The 17,533-nt window shown below is 40.3% G+C and overlaps 2 protein-coding genes across 2 annotated transcripts; one reads left to right on the forward strand and one right to left on the reverse strand.

The window, feature by feature from the left end:
* Positions 1–414: 414 nt before the first annotated feature.
* ppef1 (protein phosphatase, EF-hand calcium binding domain 1) lies at positions 415–11,941 on the forward strand (the record flags this gene model as incomplete). The annotated part of the gene is made up of 17 exons (XM_083900632.1): positions 415–469; positions 2,242–2,369; positions 2,498–2,558; positions 4,501–4,664; positions 4,741–4,855; positions 5,206–5,252; positions 6,165–6,331; positions 6,428–6,464; positions 6,564–6,713; positions 7,272–7,441; positions 7,528–7,741; positions 8,680–8,865; positions 8,962–9,104; positions 10,465–10,571; positions 10,655–10,818; positions 11,565–11,649; positions 11,748–11,941. The coding sequence occupies 17 exons, from the start codon at positions 415–417 to the stop codon at positions 11,939–11,941; spliced, it is 2,187 nt and encodes a 728-aa protein (XP_083756758.1).
* A 1,776-nt stretch (positions 11,942–13,717) lies between these two features.
* On the reverse strand, positions 13,718–15,592 carry LOC310936829 (lysozyme g-like). Its single transcript, XM_083900985.1, has 5 exons — positions 15,541–15,592; positions 14,715–14,792; positions 14,283–14,497; positions 14,021–14,171; positions 13,718–13,941 (listed from the first exon to the last, which is right to left on the reverse strand). The coding sequence occupies exons 1-5, from the start codon at positions 15,542–15,544 to the stop codon at positions 13,802–13,804; spliced, it is 588 nt and encodes a 195-aa protein (XP_083757111.1). The 5' UTR covers positions 15,545–15,592; the 3' UTR covers positions 13,718–13,801.
* Positions 15,593–17,533: the final 1,941 nt, after the last annotated feature.

The following is a 17,533-nucleotide window of genomic DNA, read 5'->3' on the forward strand; positions in this document are numbered from 1 at the left end:
CCAAGTTTGCACCTGAGGTCATTTGCTGGGTGTTTGTCTCCCTCTCTCAGCCCTTTAACGCCATTCTGTCCCATCAAATAAAAGCAAAAATATGTCAAAGTATCTTAAAAGCTAACACACTTTATGTGTTTGTTATGGTTTTTGCCAAGGTTTGGCTACAACCACTGAGAGTTTATATATAAATATACCAATCTATACGTCTATAAACAATTAGATATCGATCAACTTAGTGAGGAAATCTATGTAGAATGCTGTGTTTTGAATTTAAATATCAATATTTGGAGGCGACACACGTTGATAAATGTGTTCTCATTCCTTTCAGGTGCCACGGTGTTGGTCACTGCTGCTGCTGCTGCTGCTGACAGTGTGGGAAACACTGAGTAATGTGAACCGTGGGCTTGTCCTCTGGTCATCATGGGATGTGGCACCTCCATCGCCACGGAAACACAAGGGAAGAAAGTGGAGACAGGTGTGGCTGCTTTACAAGTGCAGTGAGTGCACAACGCCGTCATGTTCCCTCTGGTCCGAGCAGGACTGAGTCATGTGTCCCTCGGCCTCTCAGCTGGGAAGACTTTGACATTTGGACCTGTTGTTTCCAGGGGAAGAACACAAAGTGAAACCAGAGTCAGCATGTTAGGGTTCACGTAACAGTGAGCTCAGCTCAGAGGTGTTGGACGCTAATTGGAGTACAGGCACAATGAGCAAAATGAGGCTTTTAAAAGCTGCTTCTTTAAGATGCCACTAATCACATAAGCCCTGATTTCAAAATCATATGAATACATGAAAACAGGCTGATGGAAAAAGGCCCATCTCGTGGTTTTTCTATATTTCTTATCTCAATTCCAGGGGTCTGCGTTTAAATTGAAGAAAATCTTGTGAGTTTGTCGGCTGTTTTATAGTAAATAAATAAATGACACAATATGAAATCCTAACTTTAAAAGTACGTCTTAACCATGAAAAGAAGTGTTTTTAAAATACAGACGGTGCTTTTCTGTCCTCACAGTCTGTCTTTCTCTCCTCTGTTTCTCCCAAAAGCTTTTCATTTGCTTAGTTTTCCACTCTCACTGTTGCTCATCATGACCTCGACCTCCCCAGTGTCTTATTATTTATTCTGTGTGCACGCGTGTGTGTGTGTGTGTGTGTGTGTGTGTGTGTGTGTGTGTGTGTGTGTGTGTGTGTGTGTGTGTGTGTGTGTGTAGCCTTACATGTTTTAATTGATTTTCACAGCTGTAGTTTTCCCTCTCACAGATGAAGCAGTGGTAAAGACTACTCCAGCTCTGAGTAAGACCCTGCTCGTCTCTACTGATCAAACTCTGACGTATACGAGCTGTGTGTGTGTGTGTGTGTGTGTGTGTGTGTGTGTGTGCATGTGTGTGTGTGCGTGTGTGTGTGTGTGTGACAGAGGTGGAAATACTGCTGAAATATTCTGCTCGAGTAAAAGTACTACTGTTTTTGATAAAAGTAAAAGTAGTGCACTCACGTTAAAGTAAAGAAGAAGCTCGTTTAAAATGTACTCAGAGTAAAAGTTACTTTTTTAACAAGGTTGGGGTTCTTTCTCGTCTGTCCTCGTCATTCACCTGTCCTACGGGACATTATGTCCTCCTTATTTACCTGTCCAACGGGACCTTATGTCTTCATCATTCACCTGTCTGTCCTCCTCATTCACCTGTCCTCTGGGACCTTATGTCCTCCTCATTCACCTGTCTGACCTCCTCATTCACCTGTCTGTCCTCCTCATTCACCCGTCTGTCCTCCTCATTCACCTGTCCTCAGGGACCTTATGTCCTCGTCATTCACCTGTCTGACCTCCTCATTCACCTGTCTGTCCTCCTCATTCACCTGTCCTCAGGGACCTTATGTCCTCGTCATTCACCTGTCTGACCTCCTCATTCACCTGTCTGTCCTCCTCATTCACCTGTCCTCAGGGACCTTATGTCCTCGTCATTCACATGTCTGTCCTCATCATTCACCTGTCCTCTGGGACTTTATGTTCTCATCATTCAACTGTCTGTCCTAGGGGACCTTATGTCCTCATTCACCGGTCTGTCCTCGTCATTCACCTATTCTCGGGGACCTTATGTCCTCATTCAATTGCAGTAACGTGAGTAAATCTAATCCATAACTTTCCACCTCTGGTGTGTACAAACATCCATGTATTTCATGAATGAATGAAACCAATGAAATGAAACCTAACGCTTTCAGCTGAAAATGAATAAAGAACTGCTGACGTTTGTGTTGTAGCTCTGAAGGCAGCTGTGTTGATCCAGCGATGGTACAGACGCTACATGGCTCGTCTTGAGATGAGACGCAGATACACCTGGAACATCTTTCAGTCCATAGAATACGCTGGAGAACAGGACCAGCTACAGGTGAGTGAATACACCAACTGTTGGTGTTTCACACTACTTTTAAATCTAAACACACATGGGGGCGGGGCTTGATTCCAGAAGCTTTGTTATGTATTTTCTTCTATGTCTTTCTTTCTTTCGTTCTTCAGCTCTCCAGTTTTTTCAGTTTCATGCTGGACAACTTTACTCAGCTGAGTGGAAACGGTCCAGGTGAGCAGCAGGATATTTCATTTCAGTCTTTGGTCACATTTAGTTAGTCCTTAAGAAGATATTATTTCATCTGCCCTTTGGATGTTCTGACATATTTTGCATAATTTGAGGAACTCATGGTAGAGATACATTTACAATAAATATAATATATTAGTTAAGAGCATAATATTTAATAAATAAAACCCTGTTAAACAGAGTTAAAAACCAAGTATTGTGTTTAATAAGAAAGAGTTAAACTGCAAGAATGAGAACTTAAAGTTATGAACTGTTTAAAACTGAAATTTCTAAAATTGCCTTGAACATAGAACAAGAAATCAGAAAAAGAAGAGTTTCAAATCACAAATCAGATTGAATAATAAGTAACTGTCACACATCCTGTGCGTCTCAGACATGATGAAAGATTATTGTGTCAAATTTGAATTGTGTCCATGTTTTATGTAACACATACTCACAGTTGATGGTTCTATCACGGAAACCTGAAAAAGCAAAGATGAAGAAAAACCACGATTAGCCGTTTAATCGTTTGTTTGTTTAAAAACACAGAGACAGTTTATTTGTTGACACGTATTTTACACCAAGCGTTAGTCACGGCACTTTGTTTTGGTCAGGATTAGGAAGCCCGTTGCGTAAAAAACCCCGTTACTTAGCAACTGCTGTGGATGTGGAGGCCGGTGTGTGTGTGTGTGTGTGTGTGTGTGTGTGTGTGTGTGTGTTGCACTGACACAGCTACTGCTTAAGTGTGGAGTGACCCACTCATCCAGCTAAAAAGCATAATGTTCCATTGATAAGCCAGTCCTTAGGTCAGCCCTCATCACAGCATCTGCTGTACGTCCTCTTACGTACGTGGAGTCTGTTTAATATTTACAGCGTGTGTGTTTGTGCGAGAGCTGGAATTAAGGACATTTTTATTCGACATTTAAGTGGAAATAGACAAAAGACTGACACAACAGATATGAGTCCGTTTGTGTCATTTGTGTGCATAAATTAGAGGTCATTAATTGGTATTAGCATACTGGAGTGTTGTTGTTTTTTCCAGTGAGCTCATGCTGAGCTGGATGTGGTGTCGTGTCAATCCCTTATTACAAAAATTTAAATGTAAATATGTTTTTTGTTGAGTGGGTAAAGCCTTGTAGTTTATCCCAAACATACAGTTGTGTAATGCATGGTGTACATGTGAGTTGCAATGTATAATCAGTATTTATTTTAATAGACATAGAGGACACTTAATAGAATGACATTCAGTGTGGCCACTATTTTCTCTCTTTTTGTGAACTTTCTTTCTAAACCCTTAAAGATTTGTTAAAAACAACCCACTTAGATCACCATTTCTTTCCCTCCATTCAAATGTTCAGCTCAAACTTCAGCAGCTTGTCTTCACGCCTCATTGTATTGAGTTGTTGCCACATAACATATTTGCAATAATAGTCTAACAGGTCTCAAACCTAACAGTGAACCTAAATGTGAGTGTATATCAACATTTAGGTGTCACAGTTGGTGACGCAGGACAGCTCAGGGGTGGGTGCAGGTAAAAAAAAATGTGTTTGATGTATGAAACAAACGGCACATAAAGGCAAATAAAACAAGAACAAAGCAAAAGGACACAGGGGAAAAGTAAAAAAAAAAACGACAACTTACAAGGATCAAAACTGCAGGGAAACAGCAACACAACGGAGAATCTGACAGAGAACAGAGGGAGAGACAAAGAGACACAGGTGAAACTAATTGGGGCGAGTCAGGTCATCTGAAAGGTGGGGAGAGCAGACAAAGAGCAGGGCGTGAAACAGGATGTGTCAAAATAAAACAGGAAGTCCACAAAAAAAACGACAAAAACAACAGTAACTGAGTCAAAAAAATTAAAACTCCAACCAAATCAGGCAACTGAAAGTCCACATAAATGAAAACACCGGAAATAAATCCAAGGTTGTACTCTCTGCATCTCCAGACTTGATTTCCCAGCTGCTGGACCCAGTGGTCGACCCCTGGTTAGAGAGAGAGACCTGCTACAGCCTGATCTCTGTCCCAGAGTCGTACACCGGACCTCGCTTATCGTTTCCTCTCTCTGTCGCCGACATGAACGATCTGCTCAGCGCGTTTAAAGAGCAGCAGGTACCAAATACGTCAAACTCCTCCCCCTTTTTCCTCCCCTTTTCCTGTCTAATATTGTATTTTGTACTCCACACAGACTCTGCACGCCAGATATTTTCTGCAGCTGCTGTACGAGACCAAAAAACTGCTCAAGCAGATGCCCAACATCATCCACCTGTCGACATCCTACATCCATGAGATCACCATATGTGGTGCGTGACCTTGGTTTCAATTTTGCAGTTTAAGATGTGTGTGCACCTGCTTCATACGGAGACAGTGCAGTGAGTCACTGATCAAATGAGCAAGTGCTCATCGCTCAAACGACCACAAACGTGTTGTAAATACAGTTGACTGTTGCTTAATAACATACTTCCAAGAGAGAGGCTCTTGCCTATTTGCACACTGATAAGCCACTTCACACCTCTTCCACGGCTACTTCCTCCTGCCGGAGTCGCATCTCATTAAACTCAAGCATACTTGAGTCTAAGAGGAAAACAAACAAAAAAAACACCCACAGAAGTATTTGTTTGCTGGCTTCTATGATATTCTCATTTTGGTGCAGGTGATTTGCATGGACGGCTGGATGACTTACTGTTAATATTTTATAAGGTAAGACAACACATTTGATTTCTCTGTACTTGTTTTTTCATCCATCACTACATATCTTATAAGAATATGTTGACGTCTTCTCACTGTCAGACAGACTTTTCCAACACTCACCAAATCCCATTAAGAAAATCAGTGATTTTGAAGGCGCCATATGTAAGAATGTGGCCAAAAACAGTTACTACATTCAAATTCAAAATACCGAGGTCTTTTAGGTTTCGTTTTCTGACGTAACTGGCAACCCGTGGTTGCTCGGCAGCTAAGACTCTATTAACTGCAATGATTGGTAGACGGCGGTAGGTGGCGCCACATGACAAAACATGATTTGCAGTCTGCAAAATATTTTTTTTTAATGCAAATATTTTGTCTGTACTGTTGTTGTTGGTGAGTTCAGTTTGTTATATGAACATTATTCCTGAGTCTCTGTGACATATTTGGAGGATTTTATCATTTATTACATAATGCACCTTTAACATCACGCGTGAGTGGTCGATCCACTGCTGCCTCCAACAGTAAGTTCAAATGTCTTATTTTGTAAAATTCTCCTTTTGAAAACTTCAGTTTAGATTAACATCAATGACACAAACTGACCACACGAGGCAGCAGTAGACCAGCAGCTCCTGTGTCCCCCGCAAGCTAAAATCACTGATTTTCTCAATGGACTTTGGTGTGGGAGAGTGAGTGGTTTACAAGCTTCAGTTTCCTGTTGGAAAAGTCTGACTAACCGTGAGATAAAGACGTGAACGTGTTCTTAAGATAACGTAGAAAACTGTTTTTCATGTGTTTCTGTACAACTATCCTTTAACCCTTTTTAAGTCTAAGACTGTTTGTGAAAAGTCACATAATCTACAGCTACAGGTCTGTTTTTGTGTTGTTGCGTTGTTGATTTTTTTATGGGATGTCACTGTTCTTCAGAACGGCCTGCCCTCCGCGGACACGCCGTACGTTTTCAACGGGGACTTTGTGGACCGTGGGAAAAAGTCAATCGAAGTGGTCATCGTCCTGTTCGCCTATCTTTTGCTGTACCCCGACTACGTGCACTTGAACCGTGGAAACCACGAAGACCACATCATGAACCTCAGGTGGAGGAAAAAAAAAAGAAAGAAGATATTAGTTTATTACAATTTATACAGAAAAAAAAAACATGTCTTTGTGATGTTGTTATGCTGTTGTTTCAGATATGGCTTCACCAAAGAAGTCATGCAGAAGTACAAGGTACAGCTAAGTCCAGATTTATTCTACTTTTAACTAAAGGTTAAAAATCGGTATAAGAAATTCTTCTCTTTTTTTTACGTCGTCTGTGACCGTGTGCAGACTCATGGACGTGAGATCCTCCGGCTGTTCCAGGACATTTTCAGCCTCCTGCCACTCGCAACGGTTATTGATGGGAAGATCCTGATTGTGCACGGAGGGATATCGGACCAGACTGACTTGGACTTCCTCGGCTCCATAGAGAGGCACAAGGTCAGTGAGAGCATCAGTGTGCCTGCCATCGCTCACTTCAACACTGCAATAATCAGTTTAGGCCACTTGATGTCACCAAAAATTAAAGATGACACATTTAAAGAACACCCATATAGAGTATATGTTATCATATTGATGTCTTTCTATCTCTGTTTAGTGGTCTCCAATAAGTGAAAATCTGAGTAAAAGAGTAATATGGATTTATTGTGCTTTCTAATAATGTTGCCTAATAGAAGAGTATAGGTCCAAGCATTGAGCCTTGAGGAACACCAGTGAAGACATTTCTACTTAAATTGTCTAATTTTGTAATTATTAATTCACATTTAGTTGTACAGGCCAAAGATTGAATCACCAAATTGCCTTTACAACCTGTAAAACAGTTTCAATTTCGGGAAATATGTCCTGTTCTCGTGAGATAGTAGAATGTAGAATGGTAATCCACAAGGGAGGGATCCCTGGCTATTTCAGTCAAAGTCCCAGTGTCTCCTTGCAAGACTGTTAACAATACAACAACAACACAGACCATTTCATTTGTTACCTTTTCTCTTCCGTTTCCAGGTGAAATCTGCCTTGAGGTTTCCCAGACGCAGTTTGGACGATCTAGACCTCGGTCAGTCCTACAGGAAAGCAAAAAGAATGAGATCGGCAGGCGGTTCTCGTCCCAGCAGCAGTCGCAGCCAGAGCAAGAACCAAAAAACGCCGAGTCTGAGGTCTGACAGATGTTACATGTACATTTAAGAATGAACCAGAATTAGACTCTTTCTTTCTAAACCATCCCTTTTTTTTCTAAAAGGAAGAGGCGACACGGCGTCAGACATCCAGTCAGCTCCTGTTCTCCCTCATCGTCCTCGTCCTCGTCCACCTCTTCGCTCTGCTCTCCCCGAACTCCGTCGCGCCTCTCACCTCTTCCGTGCCCTTCTCCTCCCAGCGATCCTTACACTATCAATGTTCTCCAAGTGCCTTTTCTGGACTCTCTGTCCTCCGTCCCGCACCCCTCACCTCCACAACATGAACAGGAATGGAAACAGGTCGGACGAGCAGAATTTCACCGTTCTTTTATCTTGTTTTTAATGCGACATGTACGCTATCGATCAAAAGTGTGGGGTCACCTCTACAATTTTTTGTGTGTTTTCCATTAAAACTCACACTTTAATTCATCAAAAGAGTTGCAAAATGAATAGAAAATATAGTCATTGACAAGATTATAAATAATTATTTTTATTAAAAATAATCATTTTGCCCTTTCGTCAAAGAACTAGCAAAACTGTTTTCAGCTGTGCTAACATCATTGTAAGATAAGATAGTCCTTTAAGATAAGAATAATAAATAATAAACATGCATTACCAAAAAGAAATCGAATATATAAAGTACAATATATAAAGATATTAACACTGACTATAAAAATAGGTTTAAAAATAGAATATAGAATGTACATTATAACCGGTCTGCAGAATATACACAGTATGCACATGGTATTTACAGTGTAAGGAAACAAGGCTGAGCTATTAAATAAGGATATTAAATAAGGATATGGATATTGCACTGATGAGAAAACTACAGTATAAAAAATTTGACAGTATGAAAAATGACAATATATTGCAGTTAAAAAATTTACATTGTGAAAAAATATACAGTATATTACAGCAATGAAAAATTAACTGTAATAGTACAAGGGTTTTCTAATCATCCAATAGTCTTCTGACGCCATTAGCAAACACAATGTACCATTAGAACACTGGAAATGGGCCTCTATACACCTATGTACATATTCCATAAAAAACCAGACGTTTGCAGCTAGAATAGTCGTTTACCACATTAACAATGTATAGAGTGTATTTCTGATTCATTTAATGTTATATTCATTGAACAATTAAGTGCTTTTCCTTCAAAAATAAGGACATTTCTAAGTGACCCCCAAACTTAGTAGTTTGAACGGTAGTGTATTTGCTTCCTCCTCCCTTTGCAGATTGTGGATATATTATGGAGTGACCCTAAAACCCAAGACGGATGCAGCCCCAACACATTCAGAGGTGGAGGCTGTTACTTTGGCCCCGACACCACGCAGAGACTGCTGCTGCAGCACGGACTCCAGCTGCTCATCAGGTCCCACGAGTGCAAACAGGAGGGATATGAGCTTTGTCACGGTGGACAGGTAGACGAGAAGCAACGAAGCATTCAGTTAAAAACATTTCCCCCGTGTGTTAAACAAACAAACAAAAAAACCGTGTGCCTGTTTTTTTTGCAATAGGTGATCACTATTTTCTCAGCATCTAACTATTATGAGGAGGGAAGCAACCGCGGAGCCTACATCAAACTGGGCAGAGAACTGGTTCCGCGCTTCTACCAGTACCAAGTCAGCCGCACAACACGCAAACTCACCCTGACACAGAGGTACAGCGTGTGATCTCTCCGCATTAAAGGTTATACATCACTGATTTGCATTAAGCTTCGTTTGACTAGAATAATGGTAGAATTTTTTGAAAAATTGTGCTTCCCAACCTCATTTTCCCCTGAGAAACCTGATCCTGTTAGCGTAACTGTTAGCAAAGATGGCGGACATGGTTTACATTCTGGGAATGGGGTCCTGTCCCCCTATGGGTGGGTCTAAATTGTGCAGAATTAGCGTTGCAGTTACAAGCCTCGGAACAAGGCTCGGACAAAGGGCCAATTCCAATTCCTATCTTAACCCTCAAGCTCAACCCTTAATCTTAACTGGTCCTCAAAACCAAGTGTTGAGGGTTATTTTGTCTCTTAGAAATGGGACACCCCTTAAATGCAGATACGTCTACAGACTGTAGGGGGCAGAATAACGCGAAAGCTGCGTCCAGTCTGTCAACTCCAAAAAAGAAGAAGAAGAAGAACACATTTACGTCAGGATTATTTATTACGATCCGTTTGTCAGTTAAGTTATTAGGTTGTCAGTTAGTTATAAGATGATACTCATACAAATATTCAGCTGACAGTTACCACACACCACGACTTATTGAAAAGTAAACGATCGCTTGTCCGCACCGGCCGACTATTGATAAAAGATCGTAAAATAAAAATAAATGTTACTCAACAATGACGTCAGTAATCCATAATATGGGCCTAAACTAAGATAATACAATGGTTTTCATCTTTTTTATATCTCTATTAACAAAGAAAATGCTTCATTTGTATCGCACTCGTTTCGCTGCTTTCGGCGCCATCTTTGTTATGTGAAAACACGCAATGCATTCTGGGTAGCCCTTGCTCCCAAGGGTGGTCTCGGAAAATCTCAATATTGAGGGCGATACAGCCCTTAAACTCGACCCTCAACTTAATTTTTCTGAGAATCAGGACAGAACTTGCACTAGAGGGAATGTGCATTTTTCAAAAAAGACTCCCCCTATATCTAGTAATACAAAGCTAAATGCAAATTGGTGAAGTATTCCTTTAAGATAATTCCAGTGGTCCAGTGTGTAGTTTCAGAGATCAGAGATGGACCTTTACGAGGTTGTGGCTTTTATTTTCCGTTCCTTTCTGGCGTGTGAGGGCCACCGTAGTTACCTGATGTGCTTGTGTAAGGAAGAGGTTTCTCTGCAGTCCAACATTTAGACGTAATATAACGTGATATTTAAAGTAGCATCAGCTAATTCCAGGCACTCCAGTGTTTGCATTTTTCTTGTATTTGTTGAATGTCTTCAAAATCACGAGGCTCTGTTTGCAGGAGACAATAACTCACAGACTAATTATTAACAACAACGGTCGTATGTCTTTGTCAAAGCAGAGTACGAGCTGCTGAAGGTTCTGCTTTCAGGGCTTTGAAGGAGAAACTGTTCTCTCACCGCTCTGAGCTGATGGCAGGCTTCCAGCAGCACGACCAGAATAACACAGGTGACCTTTGACCCTCACGCTGTCACCTCACAGCCTGACTTTTAGAGTTGTTAATGTCAACAACATACGTGATCTTCTTTCAGGTTGTGTGTCGCTCAGCAAATGGGCTCAGGTGCTGGAGTCGGTGCTGAGACTGGACCTGCCCTGGAGGACGCTCCGTCCACAATTAACTCGTCTGACACCAGGTGGCGATGTGGAGTACGAGTCCTGCTTCGAAGACATGGGACCAGGGATTTCTCTGCCTCAGGTCAGATTAAATTCATAGATGTGATACTTAAATGGTTTAATTATTATCTCAAAGGTCTGGTGTGTAACATTCAGGAGGATTATTTAAATATACCACTCAGGAATGAATGTTTTTGTAGCCTTAGAATAGGTTTTTTTTTTGTGATGAGGGCAAAAGGCCAGAGCCTGTATTAAAATAAGAATAATGTTGTACTTTCGGGCCACCGTATCAGCAGTTAAAGGTCAGAAATGATGGTTGCAGAGGTTGAAAAATAAGAATTTGGTTTTTCGACCTTTATTATTCATATTAAAGGTGCCATATGTAAGAATGTGGCCAAAAACGGTTACTACATTCAAATTCAAAATACCGAGATCTTTTAGGTTTCGTTGTCTGACGTAACTGGCAACCCGTGGTTGCTCGGCAGCTGAGACTCTGCTGACTGCAATGATTGGTAGACGGCGGTAGGTGGCGCCACATGCCAAAACATGATTTGCAGTCTGTAAAAGATTTTTTTTAAATGCAAATATTTTGTCTGTACTGTTGTTGTTGGTGAGTTCAGTTTGTTATATGAACATTATTCCTGAGTCTCTGTGACATATTAGGAGGATTTTATGGCCAGTTGATTTAGATTTATTACATAATGCACCTTTAAATCAGCCCCATTCAGTTTGTTGAGTGGAACTTGGCTCTTTTAGAAAAACAACACATCTCAACTGAACTACTGTATATAAACCCATAGTTTTATATCTGCTCTCTTTTGTCTGCAGGTCACTCCAAACTTGGCTGAAACTCTGTTCAGATACAGAACAGACATCGAGATCATATTCAACATTATAGACAAAGACCATTCAGGTAACTGCACGTCTTTGAGGACGTTTCACAAATACATAACATATAAATGAATATAAGAAATGCATTTTTCATTACCTTTTTGTTGTTGTTGTTCTCAGGTCTGATCTCCACCGAGGAGTTCCGTCAAACCTGGCGTCTGTTCAGCGCACACCTGGGCGTCGACATCGACGACAGAGCCATCGACGACCTGGCGCGAAGTATCGACTTCAACAAGGACGGCAGCATAGACTTCACAGAGTTCCTGGAGGCCTTCAGAGTGGTGCACAAGCTGGACAGCAAGGACAAGTGTTAAACCGCTGCTTATTTCACATGGTTTGTTTTCTTAATGAAGATGTTTTACTTTACTCATAACAGTTTATGTTATAATTTACACAGAGAAAAGCAGTGTAAGGCTTTTATTTTCTTTGAAGAAAGTGACATTGACGTTTGCTTGTAGTCAATTTTATTTAGAAAAAAATTCGATCACATGACACATTTATCTCTGAAAATCACGTTTGTAGTTGCTTATCAACCTTTGTAAACCTGTAAAATAAATACTGGGGGAGAAATCCAAGTTTGTACGTTTATAGAAAATAAATATTTGTACTGTAAAAAATGTTAATGTGTAGAAAGGCTTTTTTATTTATTTGTTAAAAATCTGAAAATGTGTGGGGGGGGAAATGATAAAAGCAGTGAAGTTACATAAGGAGAAAAGGAGGTGGACTTCTCTGTGTAGATGCAAAGAGGAAATAAAGTGCATAAAAGGAGCTACAATCTTCTAAAATGTGCAAGTTGCAATGCATATAAAATGCTAATTATGATGTGTGTTGAGTGTTATGATATGCAGAACCAAAGGAGACAAAGTATTTGTCAGGGAATGTGTTTATGTGTGTGTGTGTGTGTGTGTGTGTGTGTGTCCAGTAACATGAAATACCTGGACATACACATCATAACATATAATATGTCTGATGATGATGATGATGATGATGGAGTTGCAGCTGTTTATTAAAATGGCTTTTTAAAAACCCTGTTAAATATGTGTTATTTTTGCAATAGCTTTGTGTGTGTGTGTGTACTGTCAGCAGGGGGACTTTGGTGTCGTTACATACCCACAAACCGGGGACTCACGTTGAACAGGGGACATTTCTCAGGTCCAGCTCTCTTTGTCGTGCTTTAAAATCAAGGTAGAATCTTGTTAATATTAAGTGGGGACTTGCAAGTGTGTGAGTGTTAAAACCCATAGTCAGCAATGCCCCTGCTGGCTGGAGGTGGTATTTTAACACTTCATTCACATGTTGTTTCTTAACCCTGTAACACCCCTTGTAAAACTACAACGTTACCTTCGCAAAAAACATTCTGTTAAATTATTTTTTTTATTATTTTTTAACACATTTACATAGTCATTGGGTTCTAAAGTTCAGTCTCACGATGCTAGTGGATGGTACATAAAGTACCGTTTTATGGCCATGAACTCACACAACCTCTCAAGGTTTCCATTGAACACACATCTCTTTGTTTCATTGGACTGGATTCATCAAATTCAAGTAAGTCAAATGTCTTTTACATTGTTTCTGGTTGCTATTACAATGTCTATATTATGTACATATTTTGTTATTGTCTATGGCTCCTCCCATTCAGACAAGGGAGGAGCCATAGACTCCTCCCTTGTCTGAATGGCTCGCAGCCCCAGACAGTCTTTCAGATAGTAGTAAAGCTATTCATCAAACTACTTAGTGAAGAAACAGTCTATTGAATCACAATTTGATGTGTTTTTTTCTGCGTTAGAGCAAAAGGCAACGCAGTAATTTGATTGTTTTTGTTACTCCCAACACTGTTTATGTTACAGAGCATTCTGCGATAATGGCATGTCATTGAACCAGACAGACAGAACCAACAACTGTGTAGGTATGTAGGTCGGTATGAGATTTTGGTTATGTGGTTAAAATCAGTTTGGTCTCTGCTTGCATTAATCATTCCAGTTCTCTGGCTATGCACTGTTTTTTTATTAGACTTAAGTTGACACATCAAGCATTTTATTTATGTTTTGCTGGACACATTTGCATGTTCTACAACTTGAAATATAGCAGGTCTTCATACGTCATCATTCATGATTTGCAGATACTTTCGGTGGAATGAAGGATTTCCAACACAAATGTAACAAAAACACGTTTCTTTAGCCGCTGTAGCCGTTGTTTTTGTACCACTGAGCTCTGGCAACAACATCGTTGGAGTAGTCTTTCCCCGTTGTGCTTTGGTCCACATTTTCATAGGAGTGGACATTTCCATCCCCCATGTTGTAGGCTGCAATCGCTCCTGTAGAGACAAATATGTCGTATTTGAGGACATAACACAGAACGCAGAATGCAGAGAGTCGCCTCAAAGAGAAACAAACCTTTCAGCTGCTGCTCTCCGCTCCAGCTTGGAAATTTATTACGGATTCGGCCAATGAAATAAACCAAGATCTCGGCGCCTTGGCTGATGTGTTCCTCGCTGTCCCAGTCACCGCGAGCAGTGTGTCCACCTCCACTTGGATTGACATCAACCTACAGAAACGTGAATGAAACTAGATTAAATTAAAACGCTTTAATGTTACTGGATTGTGATTTAAGGCTATAGCAAGAGATTGCGAGTGAAATGATAGTTTCCGTTCTAACCTGCATCAGTCCCCAGGCGTTAAACGCCCCTCTGCTTGGATTCCAGTCTCCCCAGCCATTTTGGAGAGCATTGCCGGCCCTGGTCTCTCTGGAGATGATGCCAGCAATGAGAGCAGACTCTATTCCATATTTGCGTCCCACATTTTCAATTTTTGTCTTGAACCGACTCATTCTGTCAAAGTCAGTCTTCGCCATGGCGCGTGATGCGTCCACCCCTTATCGAGGAAAAACAGGGAACTCTTATTTTATTGATTAACTTATTATTACTAGAGATAGTTAAATGATTCTTTGATAAATAAAGTGTATTTCTATTGCAAGATTTCTTCACAGAACCAAGCTAAATGAAAGATATAACACAGTGAGTGAGAGAAATGATATCAATTAGAGATTAAAGTGTAATTTCATTAAATGTATTTACTCTGTAGTGTTTACCTGAGCATCCCAACCTGTCCTGCTGAGCAGTTTGCCATGACGCTCCAGAGGTTTCAATATTCATGATGCTTCCGTAACCTGCAAACGTTCGATCTTATTAGATTGTTGTGTTCACTGAGAGTTGAAGTTTGAAGTTTAAATCAATGTTGGAAATGTTAAGGATCATCTGAATATACAAGCTGGCAAAATATCAAACATAAGTTCAGGTTTTAATACAGAATAAATGTCAAAATAAAATAGATGTGGTGAAGTACACTTCAAAAGTTTGGGGTCACCTATACAATTTTGTTGTGTTTTCCATTAAAACTCACACTTTTATTCATCAAAAGAGTTGCGAAATGAACAGAAAATATAGTCAAGACATTGACAGGATTAGAAATATTGATTTTTATTCAAAATAATAGGTTTGTGCTTCAAACTTTGCTTAATTTAATGTTATAATAATTGAAAAAAAGTGCTTTTCCTAAAATAAATAAATACATTTATAAGTGACCCCAAACTTGGTGTATTTTTTCCCCCCATTTCACATACTGGTCAGTTCCAAAACAACAATATATAATTTTTATTGACAATAAATGCCAGTAGTTCATAAGTAAATGCATCTACAACACTTTCTGTTTTAGACAAGTTTCTATGTTCTCACATTATTATAAGATGAGTGTTCACACAAACCCATCTAAGCTCCTTCGCTCGAAGTAGCTGCGGTTTTTCAAATAATGTTTTACTTTTCCACAAAGGAGTGAAGGTGAAAGACCTGGTTGTAGCTCGTGCCGCGTGCATTAAAGGTAAAGTTATACTGTATATCATCAATAAAACAATAACTCACTCATTGTTCTGTTGTCTTGTGGTCGCGTGTCTTTCTTCAAAAGTGGAGAGAGGGAACTTCTGGACACAGATGCCGTCAAGTTAGTGGGTGCGCGAGGCAGATGCAGTCAGGCCAGCTGTGTGTGTGTGTGTGTGTGTGCTTTCACTTTCACTGAGCCTTCTAACAGCTATTCCCTTTTCCGCCTGTAGGGGGCTTTAAGCTCACTGGTTAAGAAAGCAGCTGATTTAAAGGAAATGGCCTGTGTGTGTGTGTGTGTGTGTGTGTGTGTGTGTGTGTGTGTGTGTGTGTGTGTGTGTGTGTGTGTGTGTGTGTGTGTGTGTGTGTGTGTGTGTGTGTGTGTGTGTGTGTGTGTGTGTGTGTGTGTGTGTGTGTGTGTGTGTGTGTGTGAGCTCCTGAGGCTGACAGGATGCCTGTGTGTGTTAAACTGCTTTCACCATTTGATAATTATAGTTTGCAGGATGCCAGGGAGTGATATGGACACACACACACACACACATTTTTTGTCCAGCTATCTTGGTGAGGACACTTACAGTCAATGCATTGACCTATGAATAAATAGCTGCAGCAGCTTGTGTGTACTTGTTTGTGTATCTTTATGTGGACAAATAAACCTATGACCTCAGGACATTTTGGCTGGTTATCACATTCCATCCTAGACCTATAGTTTAAGGTCGATGGTTTAGAATTAGATTGGATATAGTTTGGTAATATTTTTGTGATTTGTTAATTTAATGCATTTAGTCATATAGACGTGGTCAAGACGACCTGCTGAAGGGAACACAAGGAGAAAGAAAGGTGATTTAAATGACTTTGAGATCAAGGTTGAATCTTCCAGATTGGCTGGCTGAGTATTTCATAAACTGCAGATCTACTAGGATTTTACAGTTTACAGAGATTGGTCCCAAAAAGAAGGGAGAAAATATCAAGTGAGCAGCAGTTCTCTGGTCTAAAAATGTGTTGCTGATGCCAGAGGAGAATGAGCAGACGTACTTAAATATCCAGTCATTAAAACAATGGAGACAATTTCTGAACTTACATGTAAAACATTAAAGCAGATGGAAAACTTAATAGGTGTCCAGTGTACCCAATAAAGTGGCTGGTAAGTGCTATTGCTAGGTTATCCAACTTTTTACAATCCATAAAACACAGAGCCACTATCAGCTGTGGACTGTCACTTGGCATGTGTTTTCTTGCCTACATGTCACAAAAGTCCCAGTTACTGATATGAAATGTGTTTAAATGTATGAAAAGTAGATGAAAAAAATAGAAAGAAATAAAAACATGGCTTTCACTGTGTTTTTTGTTGTCTTTCTCAGATATAGATGAATGTGCTGTGAATCATGGGACTGGACCATGTACGGATCAGTGTCACAATTCACCAGGATCCTAGAGTGTGAAGGTAGGGGAAAGAAAGTTAAAACCCAACAGTATACAGATATTTTCTCCATCAATTAAAAAACATATGAGGCTGCTGGGTTTTTTTTTTTTGTCCACAGATATAAACGAGTGTTTGGAGGAAAAGTGTGAGTGGCAGTGTGTCGACCTTCCAGGCTCTTTCAGCTGTATTTGTCCCAGAGGACACTCACTACACAGAGATGGACACCAGTGCAAGGGTCAGTGGCTTCACGCACACTCATACATGTTCACTAAAGCTGCAGTGATTTCTCTGGAGGACCTGAGCTTACGTCGTCTTTTAAAAAGTGAATCCATATCTGACATCTGCATTTACACAGTTTTTTTTACCCCTCCACAACTCCAAAGAAACCACAATAGTTTTTATAATTTAAAAACAAACGAAATACCTGCTCGCACTATGATGGTGAATGGTAGTGAGGGAAATCCACTGCAGCTGAGAGAACCTGGCCTTTTTGACTGAAACCTCCTGTGTTAGACCAATCAGCTCACAGCATCCACCTGCACACAATTGATCAACTAATCAAGCACACACGCACACACACACACACACACATTCTTGTACTTGCTGCATACTGAG

The sequence above is a fragment of the Microchirus variegatus genome (assembly GCF_963457635.1).
Source record: "Microchirus variegatus genome assembly, chromosome: 14".
Classification (NCBI taxonomy): domain Eukaryota; kingdom Metazoa; phylum Chordata; class Actinopteri; order Pleuronectiformes; family Soleidae; genus Microchirus; species Microchirus variegatus.